Source organism: Coloeus monedula (assembly GCF_965178545.1).
Source record: "Coloeus monedula genome assembly, chromosome: 16".
Taxonomy (NCBI): Eukaryota; Metazoa; Chordata; class Aves; order Passeriformes; family Corvidae; genus Coloeus; species Coloeus monedula.
Genome location: NC_138796.1, coordinates 7,197,783 through 7,221,746, shown reverse-complemented (window position 1 = coordinate 7,221,746; position 23,964 = coordinate 7,197,783). Strand labels below are relative to the sequence as shown.

The 23,964-nt window shown below is 48.0% G+C and overlaps 3 protein-coding genes across 5 annotated transcripts in view; 2 read left to right on the top strand and 1 right to left on the bottom strand.

Moving 5' to 3' along the window:
• Positions 1-28: 28 nt before the first annotated feature.
• ATPAF2 (ATP synthase mitochondrial F1 complex assembly factor 2) lies at positions 29-5,931 on the top strand. Of its 2 annotated transcripts, none has more exons than XM_082291805.1 (8): positions 29-230; positions 1,545-1,589; positions 1,914-2,059; positions 2,515-2,612; positions 3,501-3,581; positions 3,728-3,840; positions 4,626-4,741; positions 5,342-5,931. In XM_082291805.1, the coding sequence occupies exons 1-8, from the start codon at positions 86-88 to the stop codon at positions 5,477-5,479; spliced, it is 882 nt and encodes a 293-aa protein (XP_082147931.1). In that variant the 5' UTR covers positions 29-85; the 3' UTR covers positions 5,480-5,931. The 2 variants fall into 2 exon arrangements, with proteins under 2 accessions (XP_082147931.1, XP_082147932.1); XM_082291806.1 differs by having other exon boundaries at positions 55-230; positions 1,867-2,059.
• Positions 5,932-6,961: 1,030 nt separating this feature from the next.
• On the bottom strand, positions 6,962-21,996 carry DRC3 (dynein regulatory complex subunit 3; the record flags this gene model as incomplete). Its single annotated transcript, XM_082292095.1, has 10 exons — positions 6,962-7,075; positions 7,237-7,368; positions 10,941-11,072; positions 14,114-14,275; positions 15,565-15,690; positions 16,766-16,885; positions 18,069-18,215; positions 18,805-18,971; positions 20,326-20,442; positions 21,840-21,996. The coding sequence occupies 10 exons, from the start codon at positions 21,994-21,996 to the stop codon at positions 6,962-6,964; spliced, it is 1,374 nt and encodes a 457-aa protein (XP_082148221.1).
• Positions 21,997-23,402: 1,406 nt separating this feature from the next.
• TOM1L2 (target of myb1 like 2 membrane trafficking protein) overlaps positions 23,403-23,964 on the top strand; it is a 57,114-nt gene continuing 56,552 nt past the window's right edge. For both annotated transcript variants that reach the window (XM_082292329.1, XM_082292328.1), the window contains exon 1: positions 23,403-23,469. In XM_082292329.1, the coding sequence (XP_082148455.1) occupies positions 23,418-23,469 (52 nt within the window). In that variant the 5' untranslated portion in view covers positions 23,403-23,417. The remainder of the gene's footprint in view (positions 23,470-23,964) is intronic.

Genomic DNA, 23,964 nt, shown 5'->3' with positions numbered 1-23,964 from the left:
TTCAGGCGACGCGGATTGGTTGCGGCTGCCGGCAAGATGGCGGCGTCCAGCGAGCGGTGCTGAGTGCGGTCGGGACAGGGTTGCTATGTCGTCTGTCGCGATGTGGCGTAGCTGTCGCCGCCTGTGGTGGACCCACTCCCCGCCTACCTGGCTCCCCCGACCGCCTCCTGCAGCTACCGGGAGCGGCTCGCTGGGGCCATGCGGGCGCCGGGCCTATGCCCCGCCGGCAGGTGAGGGCGCACCGGGGCGGCTCCAGCCCCGTTTGGGGAGGGGGGTCCTTCCCTGGGGACCTCATCCCGTAGTCAGCCAGGGCAGGGCTGGGATCGGCATGGTCTCACGGGGACCGCGCTCCCCACGGCCGGTGAGCGGCTCCGGTGCTGGGGTTCCCCCCCCGCTCTTTTCTTTGCGTTAATGGGTGTTTGGAGCGGGCAGAGTTCACTGGCAGCACGGTCGAGTCCTCACTGAAGCAGTTTGTTACCCGTGTTTTTGTTGGGCTTTAGGGATTTTGAGGGAATGGGACTCACACGGGGAGGTTCAGGTATGTTCCTGTCCATGTATCCCATTCACAGACTTTGCTGGAATTGTGTGGGTTTGAGAACAGTAAAACTGATCTCACTTTGAGGTGAGGCTGCAGAGTCCCGGTGACTCATGGCAAGGTTTTGGGAGCCACTGATGAGCCCGGGGCTCCTCTGGGGTACACACACTTTAATCTGTTTTTAGAACTATGCCTGAGGCGCTTTCTGAGGCCCCAAAGCTCGCAGGTCGCCGAGCCTGAGCACATCCTTCAATTTCCCCAGCGGGAATGTGCTTTTCTTAGTCTGGAATAGCAGACCTGCAGCCTGACCTGCTTGTTGTGCCCTTCACGAGGCACATTTATGGGTTTGGGATTTACAACCTGGTTGCTGTTGTCAAGGGAATGACTTGTGGATTCTTCCTGCCTTGTGGGAGGGATGTGAGCTTTTGGAATGTGTGTAATCCTGCTCTCAGGTGTTGGGAGTGCATGTAGGAGTGCTGGTAGCAAAGGAGGCTGCTCCTAAAATGAGACCTGAAGTTTCTTCAGGTCACCTTGCAGGTGGGGCAGGTATATTCCTGAGCTGGACTGGGATGTTTGGTCTGGAGGGAGTAGTGTCCTTCAGGGATTAATTTGTCCAATGGGACTGTAGTGGTAGAATCTGGAAGGGTTGAGCCTGAAGCGAAACTCCTGAGGAGTGGTGGGACAGGTCTGCTTGGGAAACCAGCCCTGTCACACTGAGGCAGCTGAGTGTGACCAGCCTGGCAGGAGTGTAGCTGGTTCTGTTTGCTCCCTGGCTGTGCACAGACACAGTGTGGTTGTCACCAGTTTCCTGGTGCTTCCCTGCTGAGTGGAGCTCACTGGAGCTCACAGCTTGGAAACTATGGATGAAGGGCTGGATTTTTGTGGCCAGACCACTTTGACAGCACCAAAGCTCTGTCTGTTCTGAGCTGTGATGGGGAACAGGGGAAGGGGCTGAACGTTCTCTGTTTGCCCTCTGAATATTCTGTTTGCCCTCTATTTCTGTCCCTAGAGAGGAAGAGGTTCTACCAGAACGTGAGCATCTCGCAAGGGGAAGGTGAGTATGGCTGCCAGGATGGGATGGAGGGGCTGATCCCTGGGAGAGGTGTCACCACATCAGCATGGCACCTGCAGCCCAGGCTGTGTCAGTGGCATGTTTGTCACCAGCTGCTGTGCCCCTTCCTCGTCTACAGCAAAGTTACATGGTGGGAAGCAGCTTCCAAGACTAGGTGTATCCACGTGATGGTGGGAAACCTCAGTATTCCTGCTCCCTTGCTCCCGTCAGCTCCAGCACTGAATCTGCTCCTGCTGTGGGGTTGTCTGTTGTTCCTTAGTGCCTGCTCCTCTTTGATTCCCCAGGATTTCTACTCTGATTCCCCAGGAGGCTTTGAAATAAACCTGGACCACCGGAAGCTGAAAACGCCCCAGGCCAAGCTCTTCACTGTCCCCAGCGAGGCCTTGGCCATTGCAGTGGCAACAGAATGGGATTCCCAGAAAGACACCATCAAGTTCTACACGATGCACCTGGTGAGCATGGCACGGTGGGATGCTGAGACCTCCAAATGGTTTCAAAATTCAGAATGTGAAGGCAGCAGGTTGTCCTGCTCCTAATGAGCAGAAAGTTAGGACTTTTCTCTGGGCTGGTTGGGTGCCTGTATAGAGGCAATCTGTGTCACTGGGGGGACTTGAGAAGGGGCTGGACAGTGTTATTGGGAATAATGAGGGACAGAAGGAAACAGTGAGCTCTGGAGCAGTCCATGAACTTTTTTCCCTTCTGCTTAATGGGCTGCTTCCAGGAATTCTGAAAGATTAGAGAAGATTCCTATTACATGAGCCATGCTGTGGCCCTGCGCCCCCTTTAGCTGCACCCCTTGGTTGTTCATCTGCCACAAATCTCTCTGCTTCTTCTTGCCATTGTGCCATGGAAACTACTGCTTCTCCAAGCCTTGAATAACAGCAGTTTCAACTGCCTTTATCCCCAGACCACTCTGTGCAACACGGCGCTGGACAATCCCACGCAGCGAAACAAAACACAGCTGATCCGAGCAGCTGTGAAGTTCCTGGAGACAGACACAGTCTGGTACGAGATGGGGACCCAGCTGGGTTTTGGAAAGAGGGTTGGGAAAAGTGAGGGAAAACATCTGCTCTCACCCAGTCATGGCACAGCTCTGATCTGTGCTGGTTTTTGCCCGAGGGTTTGAATTAGTTTAGATCGCTCCTACATGTGCAAACCTGGTTGAAGTCTGCTCACCAAGAGAGGGAGAATGGGATCTGGTCCTCTGTTGAGCTCTGTTTTGGACACCTGCATGCTGGGCAAGGGTGGGAGCAGCAGGAAATGAAGGTCTTGGAGGGAAGAAAACATCTTTGAAAGGCCTGTGGGGATCTGTCAGCCAGTCCCTGATACTCCTGTGCCAGTGCAGGCAGCTCAGGCTACTTGCACCAGTCCCAAAATGCCCTTCATTCCTTAAAGTCCCTGTGGGCTGTAGGATCAAGCCTGTTCATGCCCAGGCTCCTGCCCCAGCCTCCACTGGCAGCTGCATAGTCCCTGTGGTGGGCTTCCCCCACCTGCCCTTGTGGCTTTGGTCAGACCAGACTGGAGGCAGGGAATGCTGAGCTGAGCCACTGGGCAAGGAGAAGCAGGAGTGGCCCCACACAGAGTTCCAGTGGGATTTGTACCCTCCTCTAATTGCTAAACCTCTCTTCAGCCTGTGGCCTGGGGCTACCTGCAGTTTTCAATTGGCTGGTCCACTGCTCTGTTTTGTAGTAAGATAGAACTGTCCTTCCTAGAATAAGAAAAAGCTCTGAATTTGGGGAAGAGTTGAGGGATTGTTCCCTGTCACTGCTGCCTGGGTGGACAGCAGGTCCCTGTTCCACTTGCTGTGGGTCTGGTGAGGTCAGTGTCCTTCCCAGAGGTGTGTCCCAGCCTGGGAGTGACCTTCCAGTGTGGTTTTGTTCTGTGGTGTCCCAGCTATCGTGTGGAGGAGCCTCCGGCCTTGGCAGAGCTGCAGAAGAATGAATGGGATCCTGTGGTCTCCTGGGCTGAGAAAAGGTGAGAGCTCAAAGGTGTTCCTGGCTGCTTAGGCCCTGCCCTGCTGAGCCCAGGAGCTCTGGTGCTTGTGACTGCCAGAGCCACAAGCTCTGTGAACCTTGGGCCTTTTCCCTGGGCTTTGCTAAGGGTTTGGAGGATCATTCCAGGTACAACGTGACAATTGGCTCCTCGACCAGCATCCTGGGGCCAAGCATTCCAGCCAGCACCAAGGAGACCTTCGTCAGCCATCTGGCATCCTACAACATGTGGGCCCTGCAAGGTGAGCAGGGCTGGGCCAGGAGCTCTCCGCTCAGGCTGGGCCAGTATGGAGGTGGTTCCTCTCCACAGGGCAGGAGAGTGACTGTAATGTTTTTCTTCTCCTGCTCTGAGTGTGGAGGTTTATCTTTTAAGTCTGCAGGCCAGGCCCTGACCTGCTTTTGTCACAGGCAGGGATTCTCTTCAGTGCCACTGGTGTTCAGGATCTGACTGTGCTGTCCCATGAGCTGTTTGCTCCACCTTAGCACAAATAACTTCTTTAATGCCAAACCTTCTAATGATTTAATCCCTAGCTTTGTTGTTACCAGGAAAAGAAATCAGGCTTAGTACTCCAAAGTGCCCACACTGTGCACTGTCCTCACTTTTTCATCCTTATATCCCACTTAATCTTGCCTGAATCATCTGAACGACACTGAAAGATAAAGAAATGAAGGGAGGTTTGCTTTACTCCAGACCTGAATGAGCAGCAGGCAGTGAAACCCACCAAAGACACAGAATGCTGGAGCCTGGATGGATATCTTTTCCCTTTGCACAGGGAAGGATTGTGGCAGAATAAAAGGGGGTGGTGTCCAGGGCGTGGCCTTTGTCACTGCAGTGGCAGGGGCAGCACAATGCTCTGTGCCTGCTGTTAACCACAGATCCGAGTGCCCAGGTGCAGGTGGGAGGATCACTGGCCCTCCCTGAGGGGGTACCACAGCCTGCCTGTCTCTTCAGAGCGTGTGAAGATGCTGCTGTAACACTGCAGAAAACAGCCATGAATCTTGTTTGGTTTGGGTTATTCCCTTCCAGGTATAGAATTTGTAATCACCCAGCTGAAATCGCTGATTCTGTCCATGAGCCTGATTGACAGGCACATTACAGTAGAGAAAGCTGTGCTGCTGTCTCGCCTGGAGGAAGAATACCAGGTAAATTATGTTACAAAACAGCCCTATAATTCAAATAGCAATAATCTCAGCATGACAAATGCATCCCCCACCACAAATAACTGGCAAGGGAAGTGCCTGCTATAGCAGGAGACGTTCCACTCCACCAGTCTCCCTGTCTGAGAGTGTTTGGAGCGTGCTGCTGCAGAGCAGCACCACAGGCGCAACAGCCCAGAGTGCTCCCAGGGCTGCCAGTTTCTTTTCACAGAGCCCAGATGGCTGCTTTTCTCCCTCTCTAATCTGAAGTGCAAAGTTGTGGCTGGCTTCTTTTGCTATGGGTTATCCAGCCTGGAGGCTTTGGTAGACACTGAGATACCAAGCTTGCTGGAAATTAGCCTGGTGTGAAACTCTCCCTGTCCCAAAAGTGGCTGAAGTTGGGAATCTTTTCATTCTCCTGTTAAGAGGCTTTGCCTCAGACCCCAGTACAGATGAAGCACATCCTCATCTGGAGATATCCCTGCCTCAGCAGTCGAAGATCAGCTCAGTTCTGGGAGGGGTTACCTGTGCTTCACAAACATGAGAAGGGAGGCTGAGAGTTGCTGAGGTGCTTTGAGTATTATCCACGTTCCTCCTCTCCTTCAGATTCGGCGCTGGGGCAACGTGGAGTGGGCCCACGACTACGACCTGTGTGAGCTGCGTGCTCGCACTGCAGCTGGGACTCTTTTTGTTCACCTCTGCTCAGAGAGTTCAACTGTAAAACACAAGCTGTTGCAGGACTGAGGCAGCTGGGAAGGGCACAGGAAGAAAATGTCCAGCTGGGAATTGCTGGTCTGACCCAGCGGATGGTAGCCACCTTCCTGCCATTCCATTTTTCCTGGGATCAGCTTCATGTGCTGTGGTTTTGTGGGCAACTCTTCACTTGGATTGCCTGCTGCAGTGCAGCACACAAGGAGGAAAGGTCAAGGTGAGTTTCCTCTGAATCCCCAAGCCAGCAGCTCCATCCTTTCCTGGTGTCTGTAACTCATCAGAGGAGCTCCCATGGAAGAAACAGCTTCCTGGGCAGGGCACGGCACAGACATACCCAGCATATGCCACATGTCTTCATAGCTGCCAGCTCCTGACACACACTTGTTATGGAAATCTGAAAACAGACTCCACTGCATCTGTTGTTCATCCCTCAGCGTGCCTGTCTGTAACACCAGGGTCTCTGTGTTCCATTAAAGACTCGCCCCTGTGAGGTACCAAAAGCTGCGTGTCTTTGTTTTAATCACCAAACTGTGGGGTGGGTCCTGAGCTGCCAGGTTGTGGGCAGGTGTTGGGATGGCTCCAGGCATTAAAAATCACAGACGAGAGCAGGCACTAACTACTGTATGAACAACTCCATGCAGCTGAGGAGGTAGCAAGGAGACAACTGTGTAGTCCTGGAGCAAGAGGGCTAAAACCTGGGCTGCAGCCATCTTCAGAAGCACAGAGCATGATTAGCTGAATCGGTGTTTGACAGGCAGCATCAGCCACAAGGTTTCTGAGACCTGGTGTGCATACACGGCCACCCTCTCATTTAACCTTCCCACCTTCTCCTTGCTGCCTGCCTGGAGCAGCACCATCCCGGCCAGCACCACTCCTCAGAAGCTGCCCACAAGCCAGTGTGGCAGCGGTTGTCACCAAGCAAGGAGGGGAATTAATGACTCCTCACTTGGCTGTCGTGAGCGGCGGCGCGTGAGCTCCTGTGGAACCACTGATTTCCCTTCCTGCTGGCTGGGGGCTGCTCTGCTCATGCTGCAGAAAGCCACTTGTGAGAAGGGGTGAGAAGATGAGGCTCCCAGGCATACAGAGCCCCTGCCAGCCTTGTGCTTGCTGAGCTGGAAACCTGCTGTTATCTTGGAGGTGGTTTGATGGAGTGCGCTCCTCTCCCGAGCTGCTGCCTCGTGCCAGCAGCTCACTGGTTCCTGCCACTGTGCTCACAGGTACTGAAGCTTTCAGGCATGATATGCTATGATGATTTGGTTCAATCAGCTCACAGCTGATCCATAACCCCTTGTGACCAGGTCTGAGTTGTCTGCAAGGGGTTCGTGCCAATGTGATGGAAGAGACAGGGCTTTGGATGCTTTTCCAGAATGAAGAAGCAGCTTTTATTTGCAGCTTATGGTGGGATGAAGAAATATGCATTTGGTCTGAAATGTCCCAGGCAGCTTGGGCATAGAGAGGCAGCTGTTCCTGCTGGGGGCTGTCCCGTGTGCCCCAGCCAAGGCAGCTGCCCAGCCCCTATTCCATAGGCTTCAGGATCCCTGTGTAATCCAGCTCCTTCTGCAGAGCACTGATGAAGCAAATGATCTTTCCGATACAGGCGCGGTTTCTGTCGCTCTCGGTTTGGAAAGCCTGGACAGATTGAAACCAAGCAGTGAATCTGCAGGCGTGTCAAGGTCCCTGGAGCAAAGAGGGCTCTAGCAAAGGTCTGGGAGCATCTCTCCTCCAAGTGTCCCTGCCACTTGGGCCAGACCTGTCTGTGCCCCATCCCCCTGAGTGTGAGGGTCTCTTACCTTCTCTGTCACTGAGGTCTGCCACTGGTAGGTGTTGCAGAGCATGTCGCTCTCTCGCTTATCTATCTTCCGCAGGCGGATGCTGTGGGACATGTTGATGGCATTGACAGTGGTGTCTTTGTCCACAAGGAGCTGAGAGGTAACGTGACCAGATGAAAGGAGGGGGTGAGCACACAATGAATGAGCAGCACAGCAGTGCTCAGAGGGAGAAATCAGCCCTCTGTCTCAACCTGGCAAATCCCTACTCATCGGGATGAATCCAGGGCATTACCCTTGGCTTCGCTACAGTGTAATAGGGCATTATCCCTAGTACAGGTGGGGAAACTGAGGCAGCATCCTTGGCCCCACATGCTGGAACAGGGAGTTCTGTGCAGGCAGGGCTGCCGTGCAGCTGGTGTTGAAGCAAGGCTGTATATTCTCCAGCATGTCTGGAAATGGAAAATCACACTTGGAGGGATTCCCGCACTGCTGGTGCTGGCTGTAAATCTTCATTTTTGGAGAGTCCCAGCTTCTAATGGAAGCAGTGACTTCCCTCGTGGCTCTAAATAGAGGGTGGCTTTGCTAACCTGTAATGACTCTCCTCCTGCAGCCAAGTGCAGCTGTTGGACAAATGAATTCCCTTCTCTGGGGGAATGGATGGCAGTGAAGCAAAATGGGTGCGTGGCAGCAGTGCGGAACCGCCACCATCTGCACAGGCCATAAAGCAGGAGCTCCCCCGGGGCTCAGGGGTCTGGTTTGTGTCTGTCAGCTCTTGATTACCTGGAGTGACAGGGGGCTGGGATAATCTGGACAGAGCAAAACCACAGCTAATGCAAATTCAAGTAATTTAGCCACTAAATGAAGGAATAATGGAGGCAAAAAGGGCAGCAGCATTGCTGAGTGGAGCACTGCAACGATTTGGTGCTTTTGGAAAGGCTCCTGGGATCTTTGCTAGCACAGCAAGACTGAGGGCTTGGTGGAAGTCTCCATTTCAAGTGTCATGTCCTACCTCCAGATCAGCTCATGGGCTCGGGAGCTCCAGGAGGGGATTTTGAAATCACTGAGGCAAACAGAGCCCCGGTGCAAGAAATTCAGAGCAGTGTTGGGATTCTGTTGAGGGAGCAGGGAGAGTCTGAACAAAACCAGCTGCGAGTGAGTGCAGCAAATATGCTGCCCGAGTGCCTGGAAATCAGCCAGAGCAGTGAGTTGTGCTGGAGGCAGGAAAGAGATTTCCTCAGCACCTCTCCAGGGTTGCTGTCACCAGCTTTGGCACTGCCCAGGGAAACCTGCAGTGCACTTATCCCCTGTCCTAGTCAGTGGAGATGTCTGAAGGCACCACAGTTCAGCAAAGTGGCTGGACCCTCTAAGGAAGGAGGTTATGCTGTGGTTCAGGTATGGCTCTGGCAGCACAGAGCCTCCTGGAAATCCTGTCCCTTCAAAGAAGAGGCTGTGGCCTCGTCTCCTTGCCAACTCCCTTGCAGGGATGAATTGTTTTGGTGCCCTCACCCTTCGAACATCATCTGGAAAATCCTCTTCAAGCTCACGGTTGTCCAGTTTCTCCAGGATGGCAAAGGTCATCTCCATCAGTTTTTCATGGTGTTGATTTTCCAGGTCCCGGCACTGGCTCAACGTACAGAACGTGGTTAAGGAAAAAGCTGACCACACCACTCATCTGTGGAGATTGAATGACCTCCTGTAACTGGGACTGACTGTCTGCACTGTGGGATTCTGCAGGAATGAGCCTGGCTGCTCCCAGGAGCTGCTGTGATGTCAGGATATCAGGATATACACTTTCAGTTCTTAATCACACATTGAGTCTCATCCTTACTGCCAAATATGACAGAGGACTGAGAGAGGACCTAGGTTTGCCAGGGAAATGGGAAGAGGTCTCCAGGTAAAAGCTAAGCCCTGAATGCAGTGCAATTATTTGCACCAGGCCAGCAGATTTCTAGATTTAAAGCAGTGTGACCTGACACTGAAGCACTTCAACATTCTCATATAACTTTTTTTTCAGTAGACATAAAAACCCCAAAAATGAACACCATTTAAAGACATTTCAACAAGAAGTGTAGATATTTCATTGGCTGCTGTGACAAGAATGTACCTAGAAAACAGTCTAACCAGATTTTCCCTGTGTTTTGTCTTCTCTGCATGGAGAAGAAAGGAAGATTCCCAACAGGGTGAAAGCTGCCTAAATCCTACAGACTTTCAGCAGAGTAGAATTTAGATCTTTCTGTGCTCTCCAGAGTCTCCACATGAAGAGGCTGGGCACCTTAAATGACCGTTCCTCAAAGCTGGGAAAAGATATTTTCTGTTGATCAAAATAAAAAAAATAAAGTTTTTATACTGGTGGCTCATTTTTGGATTTAGAGGTGAGGTGTAGATACATGACTGGGAGGTCCAGGCCAACATACTGTGAAAAGGATATATCCCTTGAATGTTTTCAATGAATGTTGATGCTATGACATCAATGCTTCTTTTAAAATCCTGTAACAGTTCCTTAACAGAGGGAAAAAGAGGAAATACCACAATGAAAACTTGCATAAACATAACAGGGAGTCAGGGAGTCTAGGAGGAATCTACAATTTATTGTAATTTGGACTCACTGCTGTTATTAGCACAGTCAGAAACTGAACTGCCTTGAGCATTTAAAGTGATTTCAAAGTGCTGCAAGATTTTCTTCCCCTCTTCAGGGACAGAAAATCATAATCAGGAGGGAAGTTGACTGAATACTATCTTTACCCAGAGTCTGGAGTAAGCCAGGGCATCCTTTGTTACCCTCACCTAAGCAATGCCTGGAGAGGGCTGTATTCCCAAACCCTGCCATGCTGCAGCCTCCTTGTCTGTATGAAGAGCCTCTTGTTCGAAGCACAACCTCTTCCTGGGCTTTACTGCAGCTTTTAGTTTAGTCCTCAGGAATTAAAATTGCTGCTGCCTATTCCCTCTCTCAGAAATGGCTGATGGAGAATCTGTGAAGTGTTGCACTTAAATGTCTTGGTACCTAAATCCTGCAAATCCAGCAGGGCACACAGGGAGAAATGTTTTTGCTCATCCCATCAGTGACTGCAGATACATGAGGGCCAACTCAGAAAACACTAAAAAGGTACAATCCTGATGCAGTGAGGATCCATTTTGAGCTGCTGCTTTCTGTGATCCATGCTCACAAAAGTAAACTGCTGCACACAGGCCACAGCTCCTGCCTGCTCATTTTTAAACAGATTACTTTGGGTTTTTTCCTTCGATGAAGATGCACATTAGCAGCCCTGCCCTAGTTTTTGAGGAAAAGTCTGGGGAGGAAAAGGCAGCTATTATGCAAGCAAATGCAGCAAGCCGAGCAGGAATGTGTGTAATCTTATAGCAAAGATCAGCTTCAAAGAATGACACCTCTAGAATCCCAAATGCGTACACCCCATGCTATGCAGTGACTTGTGCAGACCTAGAAAATGATTGCATGACCTCCCTTTATCTCCAAAAGTGTGGGAAATCAGCTTGGATAAATGAGAAGGACATACAAATCTGTTGTAAGGTATCCATGTCCAGGGCCTGATCTCACACTCATCAACTTCAAGCAGAGAAAGAATAAGATGAGGACAAAACCTTTTCCTGAGTGGAAGCCCTGTGCCCCCCTCTTTGTGAGTATGCTGCTACACAGGGCTGCAGTGACACAAAAGTGACCCCGCCACATTCTGGCTGTGAGGTCTCACAGGTGTGTGCTTGGCCCTCACCTCCAGGTCGTTGGATACCAGTGCTTCCAAGGTCATGAGTGCATCCCACAGCTGAAGGATGTCCTCCTTGCCCTCAGCTCGTTTAGACTCAGCAATATCGCCACTCCTGGCATGATAAATCTCATCCAGCCTCTAAACACAGAGATACGTGAATTGCTTATCGTTTGTGTTCAGCACTCCATTGCAATTTAATTAACTTGTTACTTGTGTGAGAGAAGTTTCTGCTGCTGACGAGCTGAAATGAAACGTGGTGATTCAGGAAAGTCTCCAGATTTACCTTGGTGGTAGTCAACAGTGCTGAGCTTTGCTACTGCAAGAGGATTGGAAAAATTTTTCCTCATCCTCCACTCAGTAGAAGACTTTGCCCCTTCTATGCTTCCAACTTTGGTTCGCCTTCATTTCAAGCAAAAAAAGAATAATATTTAATTCTTGACATTGCTGGCTGTGAAGAAGAAATTAACAATTGCTTCAGAGAAAGAAACGCAGGCCTAAATCCTGATGCATTTCCTTGCAAGGAGAATCTTGACTGACTTCCAGCAGGGTCAGGATTTAGTATTCTGAATATGGAATACCTATCATTGCCTGCCTCCCTCTTACAGCAAGGATTTATTGCCCTTCAGAATTGTGTATTGACGTCACTTTTGTATCAGACAAGATTTATGTTTGCTTGGATAAAAAAAAAAATCATCTTGTGCTGAATGTGTTATTTTCAAGTCTGTTTAAAATCAGTTAACAATCAATTGTTTAAAAAAGGAGGAAAAATAGATATGTTTTATTATGACTAATCCACTTCTCCTGAGGGGGAATGGAAGGGGGTGAAGTAAACAATTCTGTTAAAAACCCTTGCCAAGGCTTGTGTCTGGAAATGGGGTGGATTACCCAAACTTTGCAGTGCTAGAAGGGGGAAGGGGAGAGCAAGGTGTCTTCTTCTCTAATGTAAACAAGTTAGGAGGCTCAAAAGGCTCCAGAGCCACTCAAGCTGCACCTCTGGGAGCAATAACTTCAAAGTTCAAGGCCTTTAATCCTCCGTAACCAACTTCAGAGAGTGCAGTCATTTTACAGGTTACCCAAGTTTACATGAAAGGATTACAGCCAGACAAACAGCCCTAAGAACAGCCCACAGACTGCAGTCTGCTGGGGCCTCTGTGCCTTTTGAACTTCTCCAGCAATTTCCAATGATGGGGAAATGCTGTTAAAACACTGTGTTCAGTTTTGATACCAACTCCTCTAATATTTATAGGAAAACTGGCATGCTGACCCCTGCATCCTGTTTAGAGAATCACAGAATCTCAGAATGGTTTGGGTTGAGAAAGACCTTAAAGATCATCCAGTCACACCCCTGCCATGGGCAGGGACACCTTCCACTGTCCTGGGTTGCTCCAAGCCCTGTCCAACCTGGCCTGGGACACTTCCAGGGATGGGACATCCACAGCTTCTCTGGCCAACCTGTGCTAGGGCCTCACCATCTTCACAATGAACAATTTCATCCTAATATTTAATCGAATTTCTTCCTAATGTCCCACCTAAGCCTTCCCTCCTTCATCTTAAGGCCATTCCCCCTTGTCACTCCATGCCCTTGCAGCCCAATCCATAGCTGAGCCTGTAGGTCGGACAGAGGTGAAGGGGTAAAATCTGGCCTCAGCTGTGTTTCTTTGGGTTTTGTTGCTGTTTCTTTGTTTTTGTAGGTTTTGCAGGGTTTGTTTTGCTGGTTTAGGGTTTTTTTAATGGAAGATATAGTGAGAATTCAAGTGCAAGTTAACTAAATATTCATGTCAAACTTTTGGTTGGAACGAGATGATCTTTAAGGTCCCTTCCAACCCAAACTGTTCTGCAATTCTGTGACTCTGGTAGTGCTGCCAGCTCGTGTCCCAGCTAGAGCTGCTGGATGCAGATTTCCATCATGAGTCAGCAAGGTTCAAGGCCCCAGGAGCACAGTGACTCAGCAGCTGTCAGCCTGTGACAGGCACTGAAATAAAAGTGACCTGGTTTCCAGCGGGAGCCAGCGCTCGTGACTCTGCTGGTGTCAGTTGTCAGGGACTTGCTCTCTCAGCTGACAGTGTTACCAGGCTTTAGCCCTCCCTTATTTTTTTCTGTGGAAACAAAATCATGATCCATCTATTATACATGGTTAGAAAGGGATCCAGCTAGAACCTACGCCCTGAGTGGCCACAATGGGTGGCTGTAGTTGAGCAGAATGAAAAGAGAGAGCACCTGCTTTAAATGACTAGAAATACATTAAAATAACTTTATCTAATTTTTTTTTGGTTATAGTTCTTTGAGCTGTTGCTGAAAAAATGAACTGAAGCAGAAAATTACTTGAAAATAATCTGAATACTCTGCAATTTCCTTCCTTTTCTTCCCAATTTTTCAATGAAGGAAGAGCTACTGGAGGCTTCAAAAAGAAGGGGAGTGGCAGTAAATATCTATCTATCTATCTATCTATCTATCTCTTATGAATCAACTTTATAAAAAATATTTCAACTAAAAGAAAGGTTGAGCATTTCCATTTTCTTAAATATTGGTGACTTTTCTGGATGGGAAAAAAATAAGTAGAAACCCCCACCCTGTTGCACACCACCCTGTTTAGCTACATTTTTCTTTAAACTCTTGAAGGACCTTTACCTTTATAGATGATACTATTATGACATATTAATTTTGTTCTACACTGAATTTCCAGTATAGATAAAGGCTGTGTTAGCTGGTTGTAGTTTGCCCAAAAGGTAGAAATTTCAATCCCCCTTTTTTTTTCCTACATAAAGTATTAAAAACCCTTTCACATTATGTTAATGACATAGTATTAGCTAATAAAACAATTTTTCTGGGTATAAATTTATGTTGTAAGAAACATATAAGGAAAGATCAGTGACTGAGCACTGGAAGAGGTTTCCCAGAGAGGCTGTGGAGTCTCCATCCTTGGAGATATTCACAGTCCTGAGCAGCCTGCTGTGGGTGGTCCTCCTTGACCAGGACCAGATGACTTCCAAAGATGCCTTCCACCCTCAGCCACTCTGTGATTCTGCCATTAGGGATCAAGTATTAATTCTCATTACAGCATTGTCAATCCAAAATAACATTCCTGATTTTAATGGAGTTACCCCCATTTTCAGCGCAATTAAAAGCTGGTATATGCTGTAGAGAAATCATGTATCAAACAAACAAAAGCATAACATTACCCTTTGGTTCCGATTTTCAAAGTCTGAGATTATTCTCTTGCTTTCCTGCTGGTTGACTGTCAGAATTTCATGGAGTCTTTTGTAGAATTTTGAGACTTCAGCTTCTCGTTTTTCATACTCTTCCAGTCCATAGTTATATAGGTTCTCACAAACTGAGACAAACTCCTTCTTGTATGTGACAGCAGAGTCAAGGTTTTTTGCTTGTTCAGTGGAGCAACGTGTTATGTTCCTTCTGCCTCTGCAAATCTGAGCAACAAGAGCTACAACCTATTTTTATGCGAACTCTGTGGTTCTTGCTGGGAGCTGCCAAATATTCTGTTTGGGGCAGGACTGGGTCACCCATTCACATTTTATGCATAAGATTTTGCTGCCTTAAGAGTATGGAGAAAGCTGTGGCAACTTGAGGGGGAAAAAAGCCTTGAGGAAGAGAAGAAAATACATTCACTTGTCTGATTCTTCTGACACAGCAGCAGAACGAAGCCTACAATCCTATCTGTCTTCACAAGTGTGAATACAGTGCCTGTGTAGTTAATAAATACAGCTCTGAAGCCCACAGCCAGAGCACAGAATAAACTACTGACTTGGTAGCATCACAAAAATAACGTCAATTTTTCTTCTGCTATTATCTTGGCAATGGAATTGTTTCTGGAGTCTATTGTAGTTAAGCTGTGATGCATTTTTCCCCAACAGTGTAACGCAATTTTAAGGAAGGTCAAGTTACTGGCCTTGACAATACTCTATTAATCTGAATGAGAAAAGAAAAAAGAAAAAAAGTGTCTGCTTTCTGCTCCCCTGTGTAGGAGCAATGATCAGAAAAATGTGCTGGCCTCGAAACTTCACGTTGCCAGTTCTGGCAGGTTGTGAGATATGTGACTTGTATCATTCTGATTAGTCTGTTCCTATCTCCTACCACTTCAATTTCAACATGATTTTAGCAACTGTGCTCTTACAATCTAACTGACAGAGATTTATCTTCCAGCTCATTTTAAACTTTAAGTGGATTCCAGACTTAAAGAAAGTACAAAGTCTTGATTCTTGAAGGGTCAGAAAAGGAGGCTACCAAAATCATGTTTGATTCAAGGGAAGGAAAAGGAATATGGTAATTATAACGGTGAGAATTTAAAACTCTGGGATCTCATGACCTGTTGGAGATAGAAACGAGTGGTTTTACAAATGGGATGTTTCAAGCTGGGCTGACCAGCTTGCCAGTAATATAAACCGTTTGTCTGGAGCCCTCATATTTCACAAGATATCAAGCCTTAAAGCTGTCAGTGGTCTCACAGCCTTGCAGTGTAATTTTTGGTACCATTCCAAAATTGAACACAGACTGTCTTCAGATCTTAGATCAATGTAGCTTTCAGCTCTGGACAAAAGCAACAGATGAAGAGTCCCTGTGGATGCATTTCCTTCTTAACTCAAGGCATTACCTTTTAGCTGTAGGTATTCCAAACCCAGGAAGGATATGCCTGCAGCAGGTCCTCCACTTCAGGGAGGGAAGCCAGTTTGGCAACTTCTGTATCCTCTGCATACAGACTGTCAAACAGGAATGATCCATTCAGGTGCTCAACAAAGGCTGTCTTTGAAGAGAAACAGAGTAAAATAAGTACAATAAAGGTGCCAGCCTGCTGCCAGTCTTCAGGATGTGTCTCCTATAAGCACCTCAGCAGCAGCAGAACATTGGTGCAGACACAGTTACATGAACGCAGCCAACACACCAACCAAGCCACGAAAGCACCTTGCAACTGGAGTGAAACCCATCCCAGGGGCTTTGCTGCTACAACTCTGTAGCCTAAGGATAGAAAACACTGTTTAATCTCAGATCACAGAATCATAAAATGGCTTGTGTTGAAAGGGACATTAAAGATCATCTCATTCCACCCCCCTGGCATGGGCAGGGACACCTTGCACTAGGCCAAGTTTCTCCAATCCCCACCCAGCCTGGCTTGGAACACTTCAAGGATGGGGCATTCACAGCTTCTCTGGGCAACCTGTTCCAGTTGCCAATATAAGACATTGCCACATACAAACACTTATTGCAAGGCTATTAAGCCTTTCAGATAAGGACTTGGTGAACTTTGGGGAGGGACAAAGGGAAGAGTTGCAGGCGTACTCCCTGGCACTAAACCACGAAACTTCGACCACGCTGATCTTCTAGAGGTCTGGAACACAGAGCCAGGCCACAGCTGAAAGCACCATTCAGTCTGGTCACAGGACTACAGAGATCTCCGAAAGTCCTGGAGAGTTTAACCATAAAACTAATGAAAAGCTTAACTTAGTGTGAAGGAGAAAAAAAAAAAGTCACTTCACCATGAAAATGTTAACATTTTCCTCAGACCTGTAATTTTCTTAATCTCACGTCAGGCTGATAAACTCCCTGTGTATGATTTACTATTTAGCTTTGCAGGGTCTTTATCTGTAGTTTCATTGTTCAGACCAAAGAATTATGTTCCCCCACGTCATGTGTATTCCACAGCAGTTCCTGTTTTCATCCAAAAGATAAGATTCAGAGATCACAGAGATTAATCCAAGCCTTAGTTTTAGCAGAGTTGATGTTAACCTCTCATTAAATCTTCAAGCAGGGAAAAGACAAGTCAATATGTGTTGTGCTTCTTTCTCTTGAGACAAATACACAACCAGCCAAAGAAACCTTACCTGGTGGTACTCCAGCTCTTTCTGCTTTGCCTGTTCTATCTCCTGCTGAGCAAGAGCCTGAGCCTCCTCTTGTTCCAATGGCATAGTAAGATCCTGATACTTTAAAACTGCAGCTTGCCTCTGAGAAACAGAAATAAAATGTTTGTATTGGATTATACAACATTGCTCAACAAGTCAGGGCATAAGCAACTGATCTATCTAGAACATGCACCAGAGCGGCATCTGCATCTCCATTTCCTCATGGGCTTTTTATTAAACTACTTATGAAGTTTCTAATCTAATCCTCATCCCATTTTTTGCTGGTATATTACTCTGTTTCTGCATTCAATACATCTGAGATAATTCAGTCCCAGGAAGCTTTTCTCTCTCCATTTTCTCATCTTTAGAGTTTTGGTTTTTTTCCTCTTTTAGCAGGAAGTTCTATTTTGACTTCTAGAATTTGAGCTCCAATTTGATCAGTCAGTGAGGTTAATACATTTTCTAGGGAGAAGAAGGCTCTTTGGAGGAGTGGATGGCAAGGTAGTACCAGGGGCAAGAACCTCATTAGCTTGAAACTGAAGCTTGACAAATTTAAGTATACAATTCTCTGACGTCCCTGATGAGCAGGGACTGCATTCCATGACCTGGAAAGCCCTTCCAGTCCTATGGTAAGAGCAATGTACATTCCAAGCACAGCTCCTGCTCTGTGCCAAGCAAATTTACAATTAACCATGTTCTTTGGTTACTAAAAAAAAAACCCTGAACAAAAACCCCTGTCTTTGTTCCTTTCAGCCCTGGGATGATGCAGCAGTTCCACAGGTTACTGGTGAGGATGAACTGTCTTGTTCTCAGAAAACAAGAGTGGGAAGTGCATCCAGGCACCTGCTTGCCTGGATAGTCTGTCAGTCTGCTACTGAAACAAATCACTCTGTGAGCAGCAGGACCACCAAGGCTCCTTCCCCCTGGATCCATGTCTCAAGACTGATTTCCTCTGAGATTCTCTAAGAAGACTTGCACTCACACTGCAGCCTCTCTGTGGCAACATGAACCAGGCCCCTCTCCCACACACAGCTGCTGATTTTCACAAAATCTGTGAAGACATCATGCTTCTGACACCTCTGCCTCTCTGTCAGATTTGACAGAATTTGGCCTACAGGTTCACAGCTGTTATGTGGAAGCAGAGTAAACACTGTGTGTTTCTGTGAGCCTGATTTCTGCAGGGAACCTGCCCCCAGTGCTGGAATATTGCTGGCACACCAACAAAGCAAAATCTCTGTAAGATGCTGTTATCTGATTTCCCAATCAGGGAATGCAGAAATCTCACCGTGGAGTCTCTCACAAGTTTGAAGTCCAAGTACACCAGGCTTGGAAGATGAGCAACAACAAACAGCATGTAGTGCTCTTTGTTGCAGAAAGGGTTCCCACTGAGGTTCAGAGTCCGTAGGTTTTTTAACCTCCTGAGATAGACAACCTGTGCCAAAGGGAAAGAGCTCTGTATTTCCCAGTGCTGGGGAAACACAGCCCTGGAATTTATTGCTTTTATTACAGTTAAGTTGCAATCTGTATTCTGCTCCGCTGCCAAATTCACACGACAGTCAATTATGAGTTTCTAATGGTTTTGGAAAAGAAAATACTTAAGTTCACATTGGAAATTATCTAGACAATGGGTGGAGAGAGAGAAGGCTGACAGGGTGCACAAATCACAGATCTTAAATTGCTACGATGCCCTCAAAAGAACTCCAAATAAATCCTAGTCTCTCCCCTTTTCTCATATGTAGCCACTTATTCCTTTTCTAGCTTTCATGAGAGCCAATAGGAATTTCGCCATGGCTGAGAGCAGTCACAGAACTGGGCCCCCACGAGTCAATAATCTAAAAGAAAAATGGCTGCAGCAAGCACTTAACACCAGGACAGAGGACCAAAACCATAGCTCAGAAATACTTTGAAATCCTAAAGAGAATTTCATCAGCTAAGGAGGGGCTTGGACACAATGGCAAATGCCAGTTTTAGAATATCTGATCCTTCGACAGGGAATATTTGCAAAGCCAGGGAACACTCACATCTTCCAGAATGGTCAGGTTATTCTTCCCTACAGAGAAAATCTGCAGCTCTTGCAATGCGTCCATGTGCTCAAGTTTAGATATTCTGTTACTGTAGAGACTGAGGTCCTGCAGTTTGACAAGGGTATCCAGGCCCTCAATTACTTCAATATTGTTGAAGGACAGGTCTGGGGAAGAGTTTAGAAATCAAACATTACATTATTTCTTGCAGAACACCCTGATTCTGCCCTTGCAGTTAGTTCTGGATGTAGGAGTTTATGTACAGATTTTTCTCAGGGGTGGTCAGTGTCCCACAGGAAAGGCTCAGCATTAAATCATCCTCCATCCCAATCTCCTCCTTGCAATGGTCTGTGCAACTTTTAAATGAGAGGAAAAGCTGAAGTTAGTCCATGCAGAGTCCACATACACAGCCTGAAATGGACTTCTGCCTTATGGGGAAACACAAAAAAGGGGTGGGGAAATAACCTAAAGAGGGCAATTTCTGTGACAAATCTGACACCATCTTGTTTCTTGCAGACTCTGGCCTGCCACACCAATGCCACAGTTGTGGTCGTTCCTACAGGACCAAGATATGGCAGTTCCACATCAGCATAATTATGCAAAGGCTCACTTTAGCTGTTTCACTTATTGAAATATCCTCTTCTCCTGCCAGAATATCTCTCCTAACACCTACACTCACCATGACTAAGGGCAGGATTTGCCCTTGGGCTAGTACTGAGAAAGCCAAGAGTCCGAAAACAGTTTATGAGGTCTCTTGGGTGGCTGAGACCCTTGTGTAGCAGCAGCTGAACCACTGCAGCCTTTGGGCAAAGGGAATATGTGAGTGTCTTTCAAAACACTCTGCTTACACTGTGGAGATCAGTTGGTGATTCACAAGTGCATCAGTCATCTGTGGAGCAGAACAGTGCAGACAACTGGGCGGAAGAACCCATTAGACATTTCACAATGTGCTTACGAGCTGAAGCCCTGCATGCTGAGGATATATTTAGAATTCCAACCAGCAGCATGGCTGCAGTTCCAGGGAATGCTCTAAGCTGTGCATCTGTGTAGCTGCAAGCAGTCACATAAGGATACAAGGATGGGCACTCCTTGGGACAACAATGACACCAAGCCCTTAAGGATACAGGGGTAAAGATGGTGGGTTGTAGGCTCTGGAATGCCTGCAGCAGCTTTGAAAACAAAATACAGGCTTCTAAATAACAGAGGTGTTTCCATAAATATTCCTGAAAGTCACCCTAAACACAATACAAATCTTGGAAACAACCTTGAAACCTCAGCTTCCTGCTCCTGCCACACCAAATGTATTAAACCCAGTTTTTAAACATTTGAAGGATTGTTTTGCAGCTCTGATACTCAGGCATTTTGACATTTGACAGTCAAATAAGGAGACACAGAGACAGCTGACAGCCTTCCCAGGGTAAGTTCCTATCAGTCGTGTTTGAGAAGGAAGGTGACATCGTGGTTTATCACAGATTGCTTTGCACCTGTGAAGGCATCCAACCTCCTATGCCTGTATCTCACCAAGCCATACAAGGTGAACCAGACTCTCCAGACCTTCTATCTTCTCAATGATGTTGTTGTCCAGCTGCAGTTTAGTCAGATTCTCTAATGGCCACAGATTATCAATCTGCAGGATACCTAAAGCCGCAGGAAAAAAAAGAAAATAAAAGAAAACTGCTTTTCATGTGAGACAGCTTCGTTTTAGCAGACACGCTGCCTTGCACAAGGAAAACACGTCCAGTCTTGCCTCCAAAAGGATTTTCAGCGTGTGATGAGTGCCCTGGAGAGCTCAGAGGTGCACTGGCTGGACGAGATTTCAATGAAACAGCCCACTTAACCTCAGTGTCCTGCACCAGTGCACGCTGCTCATCAGTGAGGCCAACGAGGCGCGCAGGGGATGCTGACTATGGCCCTGCACTCCAGTGGCTTTATGAATCCTCTGCTAGGAGGCCTCGACCTTCATTTTCCTCTCCAGCTCCAAGAGGGAGGTTTGGGATGAGACTGCTTTTCTCTGCATTTGCAGTCTAGCAGTGCCCAGCCCCTGCTTTTGTAAATGACTCTCCTGCTCCCAGGATTCTCATCACAGGGGAAGAAGTTGGAGTCTACTCTTTCTGTGAAGGCTGCAGTTTAGAACTAATCAATATCCCTGCATTTAGTTTCCTCCAAAAACAGAATCACAAGGGCAGGCCGTTAGTCCCCACAGCAAAGCATCAGGACCAAGGTGACAGGAAATACAGAACATTCTCACTCCCATTTCTCTTTCCCCTGCAATGGCTTCCCCAAAGATTTCATCTGCTGTCCTGCTATCCTTATTTAATGAGGGCACAATAAACCAAGGAACTGCATGCACAAAATATTCACACAGTTCTGTATTTTGTATTTGCAAACAAATCTATGCAGGATCAGGTCAAGGGAGTCTTTTCTAAGAAAATCAACTCATACACACATTATTTTACTGGAGCACACAAAGAACAATCAACAGTAGATTTTTGCCTATGAAATTACCCCTCTCCCCCAAATACTCAAATATTGAGCCAAATGTTCTTCCTTTTCATTTTTTGAGTGCAAGTTTACAACAGGTTTGACAGTAGGAGGCAAGCTGTGGTAATGCTATGGATGACCAGAGAATGCCATCAGATTGGATTGTAATCACCATAATCTCCCAAACAGCTCTCCCACAATCACCAGCCGTGGCAGAGCCTACCCAGGGCTGGATTTGGCCACGTACCGAGGGGCCTAATAGGCCTGTGGCCTGTAGGTGTCAGCACAATATAAATGTTAAATGAGAACAGCAGCTGACAATAAGAGTGGGAAGTGAAGCAGCTTTGAAGTTACCCACCAGCAAAAGCACCTGGCTCCCTCTGATGAAGCTACTTTGTACAGGTATGAGCAAAAGTCTAACTCCAGACATTAATTTTCACATAATAAATCCAAGCTAATAATGATTGCTTAATTGCCAGTTACCCACTTCATGCTTTATTCTATTACCTTCTAGCAAAAGAAGAGGGAAAATATGTATATATTCTGATACTCACTTTTAAAACTAAGCTGTAGCTCTGTCACAACCTTAAAGTTAGTATTTTCCACTCTGGCAAGATCTCCAAGGTCCTCTGGACACTTCTCTTCGATGGCTTTCTGAACCATTTCATCATCAATAATGTTTGGCTCAACATTACAGAAAAACTGACTCATTGTGAGACGGAATCAGCCTTAGATGACAGAAAAGAAAAAGAAATTATATCAGTGCCTGGCTACTATTTCTAGCAATCCCAGAATCCCAAAATGGTTTGGGTTGGAAGGGACCTTAAAGATATCTCATTCCACCCCCTGCCATGGATAGGGACACCTTCCACCAGCCCAGGTTGCTCCAAGTCCCATCCAGCCTGGCCTTGGACACTTTCAGGGGTGGGGAATCCACAACTTCTCTTGTCAGCCTATTCCAATGCTTGACAACCCTTTCAGTGAAGAAATTTTTCATGGAAATTTAAATATCACTAATGTTGCCCTGGGGGCAATGAGACTGTTGGGCTTTTTCGAAGTGTGCAGAGTTAATGAATCAGTGTGACAGACTTGAACCGTCCAACTTTTGCTTGTATAAGATGTTGATAATTACAGAGTAAGTTCTGATTTATTTTTGCATAGGACAGGAATAATAAATGTCAGAGTTTAGAGAGTTCTGTTTTCATCATGGCATTTCATTAACAAACCAAACCTCTCTGTGGCTGTGCACAGTAGAGACCGAGGAGCAGCAGGCTCTGGATTTATCCATCTTTGACCTTCCTCTCCCACTTCCTTGTACAATCCCAGAACGGTTTAGGTTGGGAGAGACCTTAAAACCCATCCTGTTCCACCCCTGCCATGGGCAGGGACACCTTGCACTAGACCAGGTTGCTCCAATCCCCGTCCAACCTGTCCTTGAACACTTCCAGGGATGTGAACTCGTCCAGCGTCTCTTCAGTCAATGCCGGTTCTAACCACCCCTGCCCGGTGGGTGAGAAGAGGCCGCCGCCTCCCGCTCCCAGAACCCACCGAAGCCCAGATCCTGGCCCATCAGGCCTCTCACCCGCAGGTCCCCTGGGCTCTGGGTCGGTTCCCGGTTCCCGGCCCCCACCCGCGCCTCGCCTCCCGTCGCTACGGAAGCACGGGTGCGTTGCTAAGGGCGGTCACGTGAGAGACTCAGCCGCCAATGGGCGGGGAGTGGGTGGGAAGACCAGCTACCAATCAGAGCGCGAGAAATCCGTGTCAGCCAATCAGTGCCGGGACCATGCCCTCGAGACGGAGAGGTCTCGAATGATTGATGTTCCTTTTACCCAATAATGTTACAGATAGGTTCGGCCTTTGCCCAATGGAGAATGGCGTCTCGTTGTCCCCGCTGTCCATCAAAGGGAGGGCGGGGGAAAGGGCGGGACTACCGCGGGGGCGAGGCCCTCGCTTGACAGTGATGGACACGCCCTTTAACCAATGGTTCTGCGGCGCGTCCTGAAGCTGTCCAATCGAGCGTAGGAAGGCGGGACACGCCTGTCAGATCTCGCTGTGGTTGGTGCGTGGGGCTGTCGGTCAGGGCGCGGTGCGGGAGGGGCGGGCACCGGGCCGCTGTTTGTTGTCATCCCAAGATGGAGTTTCTGCTGGGGAACCCGTTCAGCACCCCGGTGGGGCAGAGCCTCGGTACGGCGGCCTGGGGAGCGCGGAGGGGTCCAGGAGAGCCCGACGAGACAGCGGGGGCTTCGGCCAGAGGGCGGGGCTGGACGCAGCGGGGGGCTCTGGGGGTCGGTAAGGGGCTGTGGGGGGTCTATGAGGAGCTGTGGGAGCGGTGGGTGGATAGTCTGTGAGAGCCCGTGGGGGAAATTTGGGCTCGGTAAGGGGCTCTGGGGCTTAGTGGAGGTTATGCGTTATGGGGATCAGTGAGGATTGATTGATTGATTGATGGGGCATCTGGAGGTGCTGAGGCAGCTCTGGGGGCTGTGGGGGGCCTCTGGGAGTCTGGGAGGGTCTCTGGGGAGCAGGGATTCCAGGTTTGGTGGGAGCTTGGAGGTGTTGGAAGGCTTTTGCGTTTTGGGAGTGCTGGAGGCCTCAGTGGGGGCTCTGGAGTTAGTGGGGGTCGTGGAGAGGGATCAGTGGGCAGGCGAGGTCTGGGGAGCAGGGGGGGCTTTGGGCAGGCTG

Bases quoted from the DNA above. Each gene is read 5' to 3' on its own strand.
- ATPAF2 (XM_082291805.1), top strand. From the start codon at position 86: ATGTCGTCTGTCGCGATGTGGCGTAGCTGTCGCCGCCTGTGGTGGACC. The intron at 3,841-4,625 runs GTGAGCAGGGCT...ATTCCCTTCCAG, and splicing joins CAACATGTGGGCCCTGCAAG to GTATAGAATTTGTAATCACC. The intron at 4,742-5,341 runs GTAAATTATGTT...CCTCTCCTTCAG, and splicing joins GCCTGGAGGAAGAATACCAG to ATTCGGCGCTGGGGCAACGT.